The sequence below is a fragment of the Delphinus delphis genome, chromosome 10 (genome assembly GCF_949987515.2).
Source record: "Delphinus delphis chromosome 10, mDelDel1.2, whole genome shotgun sequence".
Lineage (NCBI taxonomy): Eukaryota > Metazoa > Chordata > Mammalia > Artiodactyla > Delphinidae > Delphinus > Delphinus delphis.
Window position 1 is genome coordinate 43,399,192 of NC_082692.2, and position 17,483 is coordinate 43,416,674.

At 39.4% G+C, this 17,483-nt stretch overlaps 1 protein-coding gene across 1 annotated transcript in view; it reads right to left on the reverse strand.

The window, feature by feature from the left end:
• COL21A1 (collagen type XXI alpha 1 chain) overlaps nucleotides 1–17,483 on the reverse strand; it is a 185,979-nt gene that overhangs the window by 85,224 nt on the left and 83,272 nt on the right. The window contains exons 7-10 of the mRNA XM_060021357.1: nucleotides 17,190–17,267; nucleotides 15,226–15,234; nucleotides 14,842–14,925; nucleotides 7,459–7,521 (exon numbers count right to left, since the gene is read on the reverse strand). Coding sequence (XP_059877340.1) covers nucleotides 7,459–7,521; nucleotides 14,842–14,925; nucleotides 15,226–15,234; nucleotides 17,190–17,267 — 234 coding nt within the window. The remainder of the gene's footprint in view (nucleotides 1–7,458; nucleotides 7,522–14,841; nucleotides 14,926–15,225; nucleotides 15,235–17,189; nucleotides 17,268–17,483) is intronic.

Genomic DNA, 17,483 nt, shown 5'->3' on the forward strand with positions numbered 1-17,483 from the left:
GTGGAGCACAGGCTCCGGATGCACAGACTCAGCGGCCATGGTTCACAGGCCCAGCCGCTCCAAGGCATGTGACATCTTCCCGGACCAGGGCATGAACCCGTGTCCCCTGCATCGGCAGGCGAACTCTCAACCACTGCGCCACCAGGGAAGCCCAATAGTCCACATTTTAATCTATCAGTGAGACGTTCATAGGTGTGTGTGTGTGGGGGGGGGTGTTTAATGGCAGCGGAGACAGGGAGACCATAAGCATTTTTGGTAAAGAACCAAGACTGAAGGGAAGTGAGTTCAGGTGGAAACTGTTCTCTCTAGAAGGATGTTTCATATACTGCATAATGAGGCCACTTCCTGTTATTCTTTTTTCCAAGCTACATCATAGCCATTTCTTTGGCCTGTAACCTAATGTATCTCATTTTCCAGGTCCTTCATCTTCGTGGCACTTGGACCCCAAACCCCCACAGCTCTTAAAAGACTGAGTCCACAGTTGGTACCATATTCAGTTCAGAGTCGGGAAAGAGGAAAGCATAAAAATCTTGTCTACTGGGTCCTATTGTTCTATTACTAATTATCCACCCCCCATCAAACTTACTCTACAAGCCTAGTTCTCCTCCCTTTCCTCCTTCTCTCTACCACCATTCTGGAGGATTTTAGAATTTGAGAAGAGCATCTTTGCTGGGATAACACCTGAAGCTCAGTAACTGCCCCCCCGACACCCCGCCGGCTGTCTTCTGAGTTTACTCTCTTCTTCAGAATGAATTCCAGATTCTATGTACTCCTAAAGTGTAGTATCCCAAACCAAATCCAACACTCCAAAAGCAGGATTGTAGTCTTCCATAATACATACATCACATATTACTAACAAGACCAAAAATTGCATCAGACTTTGAGGCCACACATTACATATGCTAATTCCTCTTTTGACAAGGCTAAGTTTAAATACCGCCTCACAGGCAAATATTCTGGTTGAATTTCAGTTTGTTAGAATGGCCATCCTCCAAGTTGACCAGAGCTTTTTGGATCGTCATGTCACCCCAAATGCCAAAATAAATTCCCAAAATGAAATCAAGAATCAAAAATTCTTGAAAATCATATTAAATCAATGAACATAGAGTATCGAATGCTCAAAAAAAGACCACTGGAAGAAACAGCAAGAGAAAATATTTAATTGTGGGGGAATTTTACTTTTCTAAAAATTAAAACCAAATTTGTAAACCAAATAAAGAGAAGAACTATTGACATCTATAGCAAAGGATTCATTATCTTAATGTATAAGAAGTGCATTAATTGAGATGCAAAATACAAGAAAGGACAGTTCACAAAAAGAACTCCCTCTGAATGCCAGACTTCTATCCTCAATCACCCACTTACAATTTCTACTTGAACGTCTAACATAAAAATATGATCTATCCAAAGGCAAACTCCTGACTCCCCTTCCCCGATTTTCTCTACCACATCTCATTGGAGTCACCCTTGACTGCTCTCTTGCAAACTCACATCTGATACATCAGTAAATCCTGGGGGCTCTAACTTCAAAATATCCCCAGAGTGTAGGCAATTCCCTTCCCCTCGCTCCTACCATCCTGACGCCAGTCGCCCTCATCTCATTCCTGGATTATTTCAAGAGCCTCCTGTCCTCATCTCCCTGTTTTTGCCCTCATCGCCCTAACATCTATTTTCAACTCAGAAGTCAGAGTCATTTCTTTTACAAATAAGTTATGTCACATTACAGCTTTATTCAAGACCCTCCCATGGCTCCTGAGTTCACTCCAATTGAAACCAAAGTCAAGTGGTCACAAGGGCCTGAAGGCTCTAGGAGGCCCCTCCTTCCTCCCACCTACCTTACACCTTCATCTCGAGTATGTGCCCCACCTCTCTATGTGTGGTTTGAGAAGGCCCTGTAACTTTGAAATTCCCCATCTGTGCTGACTACCACTTCTACAAGGTTTAATCCCCCAGAGAAAGTGGGCCCCTTCTGGCATCTCTGGACCATCCAGGGGCACACTGATGGGTGTGGGGATGGAAAGGGGCACTGCATCACTGAGGTTGACCTGCTGACCAGTGCACTCTTGTCTATTGGAAGTAGTGCATGGTCAGGCTTCCTGAGTCAGTTCTTAAGGCCAATATGGAAAATCATCTCCAAAATGCTGAAGCTTGGTCTAGCCCACCTTTCTCTCTTAGCAAATATGACTTTACTGAAATCTTAGAAAATCAGCATTGGAGAGAACCTTCTTATTTTCCAGATGAAAAGACTGAGGCCCATAAAAGCAAACCAACTTTCAAAAGCAAAGAAGAAGGCAAAACAGCCCCAGATCTCTCCAACAACTAGCTGGGGCTTTAGGTTCAGGGAAGTACTTTCCTTCATGAAGAGTAATTAATGACAACAGAAAAGAGATGGAAATGAGCACCATAAAAATACAAACTTCTACAAAATCATAAAATAGTCCTATTATGTTTCTATAAATGGCCTTCTTTAGAAAAAAAAAATCAATGTCATAGCAGTGCAGTGCCTTTCATAGCTGTACTACTCTGAAGTACCTAACAGGATATATAAATATTTCCTCTGCCTCTTTTTTGATAATGATAAAATAGTAAAATAGTAATATGCTCAGATACTGTGCTGAGAGAAGCTATTTAACTGATAGAGAAATTAGAAAGCAGTGGAAGGATTTGAAAATAGTTCTTTAATTTTGGTTGAAGGCATTTTCCTTATGAAAATTAGTATTTCTCCAGAGTGGAATAATTTCCTATTTAAAGCTTCAGTTGACTTGGCCTGGTTATGTGAAAAAGATTCAAATTACTGATTGAGGGGGGTTGCACAGAGCCAAATCCAAACAAAGCAGAATTCCCTTAGAATTGTTCCATCCAAGTTTCCTTGGCCAGATGGCTTCAATCACCAGCCAGAGGCCCCACCCACACTGCCCCACTCCCGCTGTGCTGGCCCTGGACACACACTAATGACCCTCAGCTGTTCTGGCTCCCAGGCTCACTTACTCTTCCTGCCTGGTCACCTAGCCTCTTATCTCCTGCAGAGGGAAAAAGACAAGGGAAAAGGGAGATATTTAAGAAAAAAGTCATCCCTTTAGGTAAACAGTATTGGGGTAGTGTATCAGTTTCCCACTGCTGATGTAACAAATTACCCCAAACAGAGTGGCTTAACACAGCACATACTTATGTTTCCAGAGGTCAGAAGTTCATAATGGGTCTTAGGGAGCTAAATTCTTGGTGTCACTGGGAGGTTGAATTCCGTCAAGAGGCTCCAGGGGAGAATCTGTCCCTTCCCTTTCCCAGCTTCTAGATGCTGCCTGCATTCCTTGGCTCACAGCTGCTTCCCTCTGATCTCTGCTTCCATCACCCACCACATCTCCTTCTCTGACTGATACTCCTGCCTCCCTCTTATAAGAACCCTTGTGATGACACTGGGCCACTCAGATTAACCAAGAAAATGTCTTCATCTCAAAGTCCCTTTTGCCATGTAAGGTACCATACATATTCACAGGGTTTGGAGTTAGGATGTGGACATTATTCTGTCTACTACAGTAGGTTTCTTCTTTCTCTAACATCAGATATTACCTAATAGCATCTAACATCTAATGTCAGATACTACAGAGCTATATCTATACATACACACACACAAAAGCACAAATATACATGTACTGAATGAGATGAGACAATAAGCCTACTATAGCTTAAATGAGAGTCACAGAGTATAATATCCATGATTATTGTATCAAGCTAATTATAACTAATTTCCAGTACTTCATTCATGGCAAAAAGGGCAAACTAGAGCTGATAGCCTGTGGAAGGCACTCACCTCTCAATATTGCCTAGGACTTTGCACCACTAGAAAGACAAAAGCCTAAATAATTTGGCAGTGCTGTCAGGGGAGCTCCGTGTCATCACAAGAGGCCAGCAGGTGACAAGTCGACATGTGAGGTGTCTCTGCTTTGGAGTTGAGACAGCACTGCAGCTGCCAGCAACAGAGAGAGCATGTCCCATGGAAGGGGTCTCCAGGCAGAGGGCTCATCTTCATAAAACCCATCCCCCTCAGTATGATCAGGGCAGAACTCCCCCAGGCCCTCGGGCAGTATCTTCAGCGGGATGAAGGGGTTGCAGTGAGGGAATTCACCAAGGTCACATGACACCTGCAGTTATCGCAAGAAAGGGATGGGTTATAAGAGAAACGACAAGGCAAGTGTTGGCACATAATGGGAGTTGAAGATAAAGGCAAAAGGGGGAGATGCTAGGTTTGGAATCCATTCATTTCATTCAACTCAAATAGAATCAGTCTGATGATAAACTTCTTATCCTTGCACCTAGCAATTTCTGTACTTTTTGGCTTGGCCCTCTAACCCCCATTTGAAGCTTTAACTGCCTAGACTCTTATCCAGGCCACACTTTTCCTCTTGTGACTGGAACCAATGCCCTCTTACCTACCCAAGGATTTTCTTCCTGTAAATATCCCTTATCTCCCAAATCACCGAATTTTCCCCTTCTGCCTCATTTTCATCATCATATAAACATGTTCTAACATCTCCTATTGTTTCAAAAACCCCTTTATCCCACATCCTCCCCATGCTACGGCTCCAGTTCTCTGTTCCCCATTACATCCCTCAGAAGTATCTATGTTCACTGTTACCATTTTATCTCCAACTGTCTCTCTTGAACCCATTGTTTAATCCTGCTTTTCCCTGAAACCCCATTTATCAAGGTCCCTAATGACCTCTATCAAGCAAATCCAATGGTCTAGGCACAGAGCTCATTTTTATCAACCTCATGGCAGCAGTGACACAATGAATGGCTCCCTTCTTCAAAAGCATTCTGCACTTGGCTTCTGGGATTCCACACCCTCCCTGTGGTCCTCCTACTTCACTGACTATTCTTTCCCAATTTCCTCAACTGGATCCTCCTCCTATTTTTCTCTGTAACAGAGCCCTAAGCTCAACTCCCTGCCCCCTTCTCTTCTCCCATTATCTGTACTTACTCCCTGAATGATCTCATCGGCTCTGGCAGGCTTAGATACATCCACATGCTACAGAGTCCTAACTGTGTGTTTTCATTCACCGACACATTCCTGACTCAAGATTCCTGTTTCTAATATCCTAGGAGACACCTTCAGCAGGTCCACAAATGCATTCCCGATGTCTCCCCCCCAAACTTACATCTCTGCCAGTGTCGCCCAGCTCAGGAAATGGCACCACAATTCACCCGGCTGCCCAAGCTAAGATCCTCTGAGGCTTCCTTGGCACTTTCTCTCAGCCCTCACATCTAACTTGACAGGGATTCTTCTCAGCTTCACATTAAAAAATACTCCGGACTCTGACCACTTCTTCTCTCTTCCAGCACATCGCCCTAATCCAGGCCACCCTTACTTCTCACTCAGAATGTTGAAATAACCTCCTCCATGGCCTCCTGCCCCCACTCTTGCCCCCTGTGAATGAAAAATGCCACGTGCCATGTCAGTAAACAAAGGATATTGCAGCCATCAAGCCGTCACATTACAGCCACCCAGACTGTAATCCCTGAAGCAATTCAGGATGGAAACAGGATGCCCACCATCAAGCCCTCAGCCACTGCAGCCGCCCCCAGTGATGTACCCTGAGGGGACTCAGGATGAGAAAACACAGGACACTGGCCCCAGATAGCTGAAGTGCATATCAAAGGAATGATTTCAATGAGCCTGGACTCTTGCATCTTCCCATACATAGAAAAGCACTAAATCCCTTAACTTGAGATGTCTGGTTTTCTTTAATGAACGGTAATCTTTTGATGTTTGGACTCCCTGACCTTTGTTGCAAAAACCCCTCTATATCCTGGCCCCTCCCTCACCTCTTCCGAGCAGTCCCTTAGAGCTCTCTGAGACACTGCCTTCCAGGCTTGAAGTCCTCAGAAAGTCCGCCGAATAAAACATAATTCTCAACTTTTAGGTTGTGCATTTTTTCAGTTGACACATATAATCTGCTGTCCACAGAATATTCATATTTATCTTTCTAAATAGTAAGTCAGACCATGTCACTTCCTTTCTGCAGGCCCCCTCATGGATCCATCACACTTGGAGTGAATCCCACGGAGTCGGCTCAACAGCACCACCCCCATCTCCTGGCAGTGCTTCAGCTCCAAGCTGGCCACCACTTTGTCACCTCTTCAGACTCCTTTCTTTGACATCTCTCTCAGAGAGGCTCACCTGTATATCTAACCCCTTTTCCATGCAACACGGGTGTGAAAGGTGCCAGCACACTGCCACTTTGAAAGTTGGCTGCATTTTTTATATTAAATTTGTCAGCAAACCTCTCTCAGGGACTGAACAAGCTCCCTTCTATCCTGATGGTTGGGGTGCTGGTGGTTTAACATGAGGCCTGTGGTTCTTTCTTGCCTTGAAAATTATTGACGCACAGTATAAACCTTCCCATGCTTCATGGAAAGAGTTAACATCTTGTGATAAAGTCTCCCAGGAGATACTTTTTTTTTGGCGACAATTATTTAACATTCAAAAGCTATTACCTCATGTTTATTTACTGTGATAAATATGCTGACTTACCTGTAAAAATTTGCCTAAGTTGCTTTAAAGTGGTTTTGCTTTATGTTTCCTTAATTCATAAATATCCCTAAAATTCTCTTGAACCTTAGAGGATATTTGTTTAAGTCAGATTATAAGTATACTCCAGTGCACATATTCTGAGGAAAATAACATCACCTTTAGAAAGATCTTTAACTTGAAAACTTTAAGGCACGAAGGGGAAAAAATAAAAGGATTTCTGAGCCCATATATTCATTGATATTGAGAACTCACTGGGCAATTTTTTAATGTAGCAAAGATGTATGCAGTTGTGAAGATACCTAAAAGGAGACTAGAACACTACTTCTACTGACCAAGCTAGCCTTAATGTGGCCCTCAGCTTGACTAAACTTTAGCGGCCTTCCTCCCAAGTCTACACCCCTGATTTCCCTTTTCCTACAGCATTTACTTTAGAAAACTGAAAATCAACCATAAATTCTTTATCTGCCCCTTTGAGATGTAAATCTTTTTAAAAGCTTCTTGCCAGTTTTACAACCCAGGTCTTTCTCGAGGACCTGAGAGCCATCCCGTTGAAATGGAACCATTAAGGAAACAGCACCCCAAAACCCATTAAGGAAACAGAGGAGATGACCCTAACTTGGACAGGTGCCAAGTAGCAAACACAGATGGTCTAACCTTGAGGAAGACGTTTGCCATGCTCAGGAATAACCCCATTTGCTCCTCCCATTGATCAATCTCCCCTTAAAGTCCTCCAGTACTTTTCTCCCAGCTCACCCAGCCCTCAGGAGGCCTCCCTCCCCCTGTTTCAGCTGTGTGGAGTTGAGCCTCTCTCCCCTATTACAACAGTGTTGAGTAAAGTCTTCCCTGCCTGTTGAATTTCGCCCAGTGCAATGTTACATTGACCCTATAATCCCAGTACTGGAGATGACTAAGCTTTCAGTACTCACAGGCTTACCATCTTGACCAGGTTGTCCAGGGTATCCAGGGTTCCCAGGCTGTCCAGGGTCACCCTAGAGAGGAAAAAAAGTTCTCAGTCCAAAACAACCAACCACACTGATTCAGCCAGAGTCCATCAAGGTTCAAAGCCAATTCCATTATTTGCAGCTTTTTGTATATTAAAAAACAAACAAAAAATAAACAAAGATGGAAATCCCAAAATAGGGTTAGAAAAATGCTATCATATCTACCTTAAAAATTAAAGGCTTTTTATTATGTAAAACTTTCAGGGATTTAATTCTGTGAGCACAAACAGGTATAACAAGGAAAGTACTTTTCACTGATGTAAAACATCAGTATTTATAGCAAGAGACATTTTTAGAATTCTGAACAAACTGTGCAATGTCAGAACAACTATGGTTTCAACGACAGTAGTATTTCACTGAGAAATCTATAGATTTAATTCTATTCTAGATGTTACACTACAGATATCCATGACCTATGATATAATAATTCAATTGATAATTATTTTTTAATATGATATCACTTACAGGTGGAATCTAAAATATGACACCAATGAACTTATCTATGAAACAGGAACAGACTCACAGATATAGATAGAGGAGAGACTTGTGGTTGCCAAGGGGAACGGGGGTGGGGGAGGGATGGATTGGGAGTTCGGAATTAGCAGGAGCAAACTATTAGATATAGAATGGATAAACGATAAGGTCCTACTGTATAGCACAGGGAACTGTATTCAATATCCTGTGATAAACCATAATGGAAAAGACTATGAATAAGAATGTGTATATGTGTGTGTGTGTGTGTGTGTGTGTGTGTATATATGTTTCATTGAATCAGTTTGCTATATAGCAGTAATTAACACAAAATTATAAATCAGCTATACTTCAATAAAAAACAAAAATAATTTCTACCTTAAAAAAAAGTATTTTTTTTAAAAAAGCCCATAGGCTATGTGATCTTCCATGTGGGACTCAAGTTTACAGCTGCACAACAGTTATTTCTTTCAGTCCAGTCAGTGTGTCTCTGCCTAATTTATAATCTCATTTTAACATAATGATAAACTTCTAGATTTGAATATTTTCATGAAAGTGAGGCCCAAGCCAAAGAACTCTGCACAACCCCCAGAGTCCCTGAGTACATTTCACACCTAAAAAAGGAGCTTTGTCCTAACAAACCAGAGACCTTCAAGGAACATTATTCCATACAGCCTGGCAATGAGCCCAGGCCCAACAGTCAGTACTGACCAATCAGATGGTCACCACCCATGAAAAAGGGCAATGAAAACAACATTTTTTGTGAAGTGAGGGTGTTTTATAATTTAATTCTAAGAAATACTTCAAAACATAATATGAGGGAATTCCCTGGTGGTCCAGTGGTTAGGATTCTGTGCTTTCACTGCCGAGGGTGCAGGTTCGATCCCTGGTCGGGGAACTAAGATCCCACAAGCTGAGGGGTGTAGCCAAAATAATAATAATAATAGTAGTAGTAATAATGATAATATCATATCCATGTATTATGGAGTCCATGAGGTCCACATGCGGTATCTCCCCTAAAAACATCACGTCTCGGCCATCAGTATTGGTAAACTACCACAGACAGACAACTGATTTCAATTCAGTGCTTCATAGCTACATCAAGTAATCATTCACACATACCACAGTGATTATACATTAACTAAACACCAGTGCTAAGGGTACTTGCACAGAGCCAAATACGCTGATCTGAAATTCTACTTCAGGTTACTGGCGAGGGAGGTTTGTTCCTGAAACATAACAGGAAAAATGGAAAGAACTGTGTGAACTCTATCAAGGAACCAAGGAAGAAAGGATGGGTTTTTCACCTACGATTGCCCAAGAGGTTTAGCTTGTGGAAAGGCTGAGAAGAAGGGAAATGCCATTTTTAAAAGAGATCGAAAAAGAATAGCTGTAAATCCAGGGAGAAAAATAACACAGGAACATGTAATTTCTTGCTGAAGAGGTACAATTTGTAATTCTAATCCAAAGACACCCAGTGTCAGCTGAACATTAAGGGAGCAGCATTCCTGTTCTCTAGGGGTTTGTTTTTTTTTTTTTTTTTTTTTTGCGGTACGCCGGCCTCTCACTGTTGTGGCCTCTCCCGTTGCGGAGCACAGGCTCCGGATGCGCAGGCTCAGCGGCCATGGCTCACGGGCCCAGCCGCTCTACGGCATGTGGGATCCTCCCGGACCGGGGCACGAACCCGTGTCCCCTGCATCGGCAGGCGGACTCTCAACTACTGTGCCACCAGGGAAGCCCCTAGGGTGTTAGATTGTTTTCTTCTTATTTTGAGAGGTTCCACACTAATCTCTGGCCTCCCTGCCATTTTTATTTAACTATGTTCAGATTGGCCTCACTGCCTTTCAACAGATTCGATCTTTTTTTTAACTTCTGGGAAGACTCTTCCTTTTCCATTTGAGTTAATATAACAAAATTTCCAATCACTGCACCTTCCTTGTTACTGCATTTTCTCCTGATGTCTTTTTCTACTGAAATGCTACAGCAGCTCCCATATCATTGATCATTTATTCATAACAAGAGTTTTCTCAAAATTTTCCCTTGGTGGGTCTTCATTTATCATTTGGATTGAGACTCCTTGAAAACATGGTCAATATTTTCTCCTTTTTTGGACAATGCTGGGTACCAAGTAGAAGTTCAGTAACTATTTGCTGACTATTTCCAATCAGATCCAATCTCCTGTTAATGACCTCTTTACTTGCAGAATATTAATTATCAGCAAAATCTAGGACATCAAAAGGATCTGAGAGGCTTTAACTTCTACAATGATGAGGCTGAAATAAAACTTTGGCATGAGAAGAAACGGGATTTGTGTTTTTATGCTGCATAAAAGTACAAAATATACTTAACAATAATATTTTAAATGAATCAAAACTAAGTTTCCAAGGGAAAAAAATCATCCACAAGATAAATCCAGTGTGACTTCTTAAGGCACAGGTCAACAGCCCCAAGATGGAAAATAATCTCTTTTGCAGGTTCTATTATTTCTAGTAGGTTTTACTGGTTATTTTGACTATTGCCCTACTGGTTTATTTGCAAAAACTCGGGTAGGTTTGCTGTTGTTGGAAGAATAAAGTAAAACCCTAACTGATTTTCAAAGAGAAGCCCAATTAGAATAAAAATTCAATTTTATTACTGTAATAAAACCAACTTTTACTGACTATTTATTATATGCTAAGCACTGCTCTAAGAGATTTACATGCATTAAATTACTTAATCCTCACAATAACCCCATGAAGCAGGTAATTTTACTGCTCCCATTTTACATATAAGAAAACTGAGACCCAGGAAGGTTAGGTAACTTGCCCAAGGTCACAAAGCAGCAGTAGAGATGGGAACTCAGTCAATTCAGCTCCAGACTCCATGCTCCTAAACACTGCTCTCTCTGCCCACATCAAAATGCATACACTGATCAGAACCCAACCCAGGGAGAGCTAGCAAATTTAACATGGAAAAAATTTTCCAAATACATCAAATTAGACATATGACCTATAATTATATAACTGTGACTAAATTCTCAATCTGCTTTCTTCTAATTTAGTTGAAACATTTGCAATTGAAAAAAATAAGTATTCAGCTGAAAAGCAATTCTTACTTATGATGAATTGATTTTGTGCCACAGGATTTCTGAGTTGCTGACAGGAATGGAAACATCATGGACTAAGTTAAAACATCCCTGCACATGGCCTTGCAAGTGTGTGCAAATAAGAATAATTAAAGTGAGAAACAGTAAAGCTTTCAAAAGTAAGCTAATATTTTAAGTTGCTCACCTAAAACAAATATCTCCTAGGTCCAAATCCCATGTTTTCAAGCTCTCTTCTCAAAATGCTTGTGCCTTCAGACTAACTACTGGCCTCCACAAAAGTATCTGACCTAAGACCTATTCCTTTCTCCAAAACCAACCTCTCCCCTCCCTCAAAACTCAAACATTCTCTTCAGCTAGAAGGAATCCATTTAGTTTGGGAAAATTAACATAAAAATGTGAATGCCCAAAGGCTCCTGAAATTTTCCAAAGGCTTTTGTATTTTAGACAGAGGCTACTTTGATAATCCAAAGGAGTCTCTAATCAGAAGAATTATCAGAGTGAAACAAAGGGCATCAATATAGTTGTAGAAAGAATGGTATTTCAGAGAAAATAAGTTATTAAGAAATTGCTCCTTGCTAAAAAAAGGGAAAAAAAGGCTTTCTTTCCACTTCTGCACTCATAGATCTAACATTTAAGATTAGATCAAATGTGGGGAGTTTGTCCCCATAAATGTTCCTCCAGCTATGAAGTGGGAGAAGAAGCTGCCATTTGCATGGATAGGTCTTTTGGAAGGGAGCTGTTTGTAAATTGGGGATTGCCTGGATCTTTCACATAGAACAAAGGTATTCCATATAGGTTAATCAGGAGGAGGGGTGAACCTTATTTTTCCAATGATTTCATAAATTTTTACATAAAAAATATATTATTATTAAGCACTGTGCTAGACAGTGGAATTCCAAAGGAGAATTTAGTTTGTATTAACCTTGTTGTGAAGTGTTTGCATATAAAAATCATTCCCAGAGAGTCATTAATTTAATCACTCCCTTTGACATTAAGGACACAGAATAAATAAGCCAGCATACAGGGGCTCACAGCCCCATGACAAATATATTTTTCTATGCATATTAAATAGTTATAATGCCATGAAAAGTCCAAGTATGGGATACCTTAGTTAATTTAACCTGGTTTTGCAATAGGCATGTCATATTTGTTGGAAATTGAGAGAACTTGAAGCAGATGACCGACTTTATCTTAGAATAAGCACTTACCCACCTATCCACACACAAATTTCTCCTCTGTTTCAGTTTCATGACCAAACTCTCAGCTCCGAGAACCCAATTTCTGGCTAATGGGAAGACTAGATTCTCCTGCACAGGTAAGTCTGCTTGATGGAAATCTGTAAAACTTTCCAGAGAGCATCTCACAAAAACAGCCAATACGTCTCAGTTGGATCTATAGTAAAATTCATTCATCTGTTTTAGTTCTGATTCTGTTGAACTAATTAAAACTCTATCAATTTCCCGGGCCAGAAATTCTCTAAAGGAGGAACAACTCAGGGTGTTGCTAGGGATTCTGTTTTTCACATGCAGGTCTCCAATGTGGGTAAGGAACCACCTCCAGGGGAAAGAGCCCTAAAAGGATGGAAGAGTGTGTGTGTGTCCTGTCCTCCTGCCAGATTTTCTGAAGAAAATGGAAAGCAGATTAAGAAGGCACGCCAACTTGAAGATCTGTGGAAAACTGCAATTTCACTTAAAGTAGTAGGTGGCAGTGGGGCTAGATGATGACTAAGAAAAGAGAATGAAAATGAGGAACACATGAAACTTGGAAATATTGAAAATCAGAGGCTTTCCCAGATAAGATAAAGGGTGTGCTAAAAATTTGCTATAGAAACATACAGGCATAAAAATTGGTGTCACTTCAAGATGCCTAATGGATCACTAATGATGAATCAGGAAACATGAGAGGCATCAGGTGCCCCACACCTGGAAGTGGACAGCCCCTTAGAGTCTCTGGGGGTGGCCTGAGGGGCTGGAAGGCCCTCTGGGCTTAGAGAAATCAGATGTCATAGGACTCTGATCTCTTGCAGATCAAATCATTTCTATGTATAACAACCCAAGTTGAATAAGCTGTATAACTATGTTTCAAAAGATAGTCTGCTGGTAGGTCACACCATGCTGCCTTGCAAGATAATTTCTCCCAGAAACATCCTATAGGTATTTTTCCTTTGTATCAGGCATCCTAAATAACATGGTTACTTTAATAGAAGAACACTTGGATTAACCTTCCTAAAGGCAATCTAAAAATTGTTCACAATAGTAAATTGATTATAATGGAATGAAGTGAATTTCCAAGCCAAACAGATTTACTTTGAATGAAGTATTGAATGTATTCCTTTATTTCTTATTTTTTAAGATTTGTTTTTTGATGTGGACCATTTTTTTTGGAAGTCTTTATTGAATTTGTTACAATATTGCTTCTGCTTTAGGTTTTTGGTTTTTTGGCCCCAAGGCATGTGGGATCTTAGCTCCCCGACCAGGGATCAAACCTACACCCCCATATTGGAAGGCGAAGTCTCAACCACTGCACCACCAGGGAAATCCCATTCTTTTAATTCTTAAATTGCATTTCTTTCTTGATTTTAACAGCTAGGTTTGAAGTAGGTTATGAACTATCAACTGAAAATAGATGGGGAAACATGCACAAAAGTTAGGAAGAATCCAACTCTCAGATTACCAGTCTAAAAACTGAAAATTTTTAGTTGTGATGATTAAAACTCTCAGAAAATTCCATCTAAATGAACATTACAACTCATTTAACAGAATTTATTATGGTCATTTCAAGTAACAGATGAGCAATACATGAAACATTCTTTCTGGCTAGGAAGTCATACTTGCTTTCAAGTTAGACATTATTTTTATCTAGATGATATTTTAAAATAATATTAAATAAACAAGATTTATCTATAGTGGACAAACCACTTGACATCTCAGTATCTTAGGCTATGTCTAAGGGATGCCACGATTAGTATCAACTTACTTTAAAAAATTTAGTCATTCATATTTATAATACAGAAACATATTCAGAGTATTTGTTATGTTAAAAAGTGACTAGTTATAAAATAGTATGCACATCATGGTTCCAATCATATACAAATGTGTACACAGTTGAATATATGTTTTCATATATATACACACACAAATAACACATATACACAGAAATAATATATATACAGATACACACACAAATAAATATGTAAATGTAACTGGGAGATATGCATGTATGAATATGACTAAAAGTAATTATTACATGATTAAGTAAAATAAATAAATCAATACACATGCACACACATATACACACTTGCCTCTCTTTTTAGAATTGGACATCAAACACAACATTCAAACCAACTTTAAATTTTTTACTTCATTTTTCTATCTGAAAATCATTTTGACAGAATAAGCATTTAGACATTTAAGAATTTAGAACGTATTTTAACAAATGACCTTTCTTCATTTTTTACCAGGTTGTAAGGAGGTATCATTCTTGGGATACAGTAGTGGTATTAGGGGAGAAAACAAACAGACAAACAAGCAAACAAATAACACTCCCTCACTTTATGTGGTATCAGTTTTAGGTTCAAAGGCAATTACAGATTAGAATCACTTTTTTAAAAAATCACTAAAATTCACATTTTAAACTATTCTAAGGTATTAGGCAGACATTTCGCAACAGAGTCAATGGTGATTAGGAATTTGGTGTCTACTCAGCTCTTATTTGTGTGTTTTATCAAAAGTAGCATGTTAGGTATTACTCACTTTGGGGCCTTGTAGTCCTGGTTTTCCTGGAGGACAAATACAGGGAGCTGCCGTTGAACCAACATCACTGGGACCATTGAAGCACTAAAAGACAAAAATGGAGATAAAGGCACATGGCAAGACACATACATATGTGCACATATGCCTGTATATGTCTATATGTGTGTGTGAAATGGTAAAGATATCTTATATTTACTGTCCAATTTTATTTAGTCCAATCCAATAAGAAATTCAGAATCACAAAAAAGCTATGAATACTAGATACATTCAAACTACATAAAAATGGGTTCTATTTATCTAACATACTTACAATTGTTGGAAGGAAGTTAAACAGTCCCACAATGCAAATACTACCTTAAGGAGAATAATAGTATCCAGGCCTACCTCACCGTTCTGAAAGAAAAACAACAACAAATGTGTTTTAAGACATGTTTCTAATTAAATGTCTAAATTATCTTCTTAATTTACAGATATTTCCTTGTCCAGGGTAGAGATAAATGAAGTATCAAAACCAGCAAGAGCTAAAACATTTGCTTGCAACGATACTAAAACATTACCTATTTATGTTATTCCCACATTTATAATAGGATAAAGGAAGGAAATTAGCAATGATGGAGAGTGTGCTTGGTATAACAGCCACACAAGAACAAAAATACCTCAATGTGGGGTTTATATGCTCTCTTGAACTTTCTGGGAATCACTTAAGAACCAGAGAAAAAGCCAAAACACATCTAAGCAAGTCGAAAACTGCATGCATTCAATTTTTTTTTTTTTTTTTTTTTTTTTTTTGAGGTACGCGGGCCTCTCACTGTTGTGGCCTCTCCCGTTGCGGAGCACAGACTCTGGACGCGCAGGCGCAGCAGCCATGGCTCACGGGCCCAGCAGCTCCGCGGGCATGTGGGATCTTCCCGGACCGGGGCACAAACCCGTGTCCCCTGCAACGGCAGGCGGACTCTAAACCACTGCGCCACCAGGGAAGCCCGTGCATGCATTCAATTTTATGCAATTTACTTTAGAAAAGCTTCTTACTAAGCCATCTATTTCTTACTGAATGACACACAATTTTAAAATAGGTTAATAATCTTTCCAAACAATAACAGATTAGATCAGAAAATGAGAAGGTGGCAATGAAGATGAAAAGGGTAAACAAGCCTGAAAAAGTCATACCTGAGAGTGAGGAAGGAGCCATAAAAACACAGAAAAGTGGATGTGAGAACACAGAATCTACAATCTCACTTTATGCTTCTATTATATGCGGGGTCATAGTCATGGCATAACATCAATGGAGAAATAGCAATAAATCAAGTATGTACAATGGACTCTCAAAATGAAATAACTTCTTAATGCTTTTAGGAGAGGTTTATATTCCAAGTTATAAGTATCTAAAATAAATATTATAGTGTTTAAACAACTACTTAAGTAGAAAATCCAGAATGAATCATTTCTAGAAGCTTCCATCTTTGATTTTATTACAGATCCTTCAAATGTGCTGCTCTATGTCCTCAAATTTTCAGACTATGGATCCATAATTTATTCAGTTTGATAGGAAATAAGAAAATGATGACAGCATGACTATACAAATGAAAAGAACTACGTAGGGTTCAAATATGACTGGAAATCCACATTGTCAAAAAGTTTTATGACATTTTACCTTATTTTCACTAGCAACAATATACTGTTTCTTGCCCAGGGGAAAAGGGATTGATCTCACACACACACACACACACACACACACACACACACACACACTCACACACGTATATGATCAGACTCTATAACATTTTAGCTTATAATCTTTTTCTTCCTAACGCATTAATGAAAATAGCTAAATAAATAGAAATTTGCTTATATCCTAGAATTATAAGAAAATCCTACTTGGGTGGCAACAACAACAAAAAGAAAAATTTATACTCATTATGGTTTGAGAAAACGTGCTAGTAAACAGGAAAATGAATAATTTTCCATTCTTCAGAATTGTGCCACGTGAGGTATTTCACCCACACATTTAATAAAGTATAGAAGTGTATTTTACTTACTGGACATTCAGACAACGAATTCTACGTTTTTCTAGAGCAGGTCTATCCCTGCTTCACTTGAGTAGTGGAACAATCAATCTGAGATGAGAAAATATTTCCCGTGGTCTTCCATTTACACTTGTACGCATTATAATTTTATTTCAATTATGAACCTCAAAATATGTTTTAATCAGTGTCATTTTATTTGCATTGACAATGCAGAAACAAATTAACTCTATATGTTAAATTAAAGCTCGTATATTATCTGCGTTTTATTTCTTGCTTTGAAAGTACTGAAGCAACACTTAGGAAAATATAATTCATCGTACTCACAAATCCAGGAATCTCACATGCTGTCTCCCGGTTGTTCTGCTCTGGGTCACAGTAGATTCGTAACTTTTGGACATCAAACTAGAAACATAAAACCAATCAAGTTAAAGTTGAGGCCCAAGCAAATTGTTTTATAAAAGCAATTCACATACACAGAAGCAGCCAGTGTAGTTAGCAATCATATAAAATATAGATCGAAACACTTAGCTTCGTTAACAATAAAAATACAATAAGCAATAAACATACAAAATTTAAATACTTAACATATAGTGTAAAGATGTGACGCAACAAAACTCC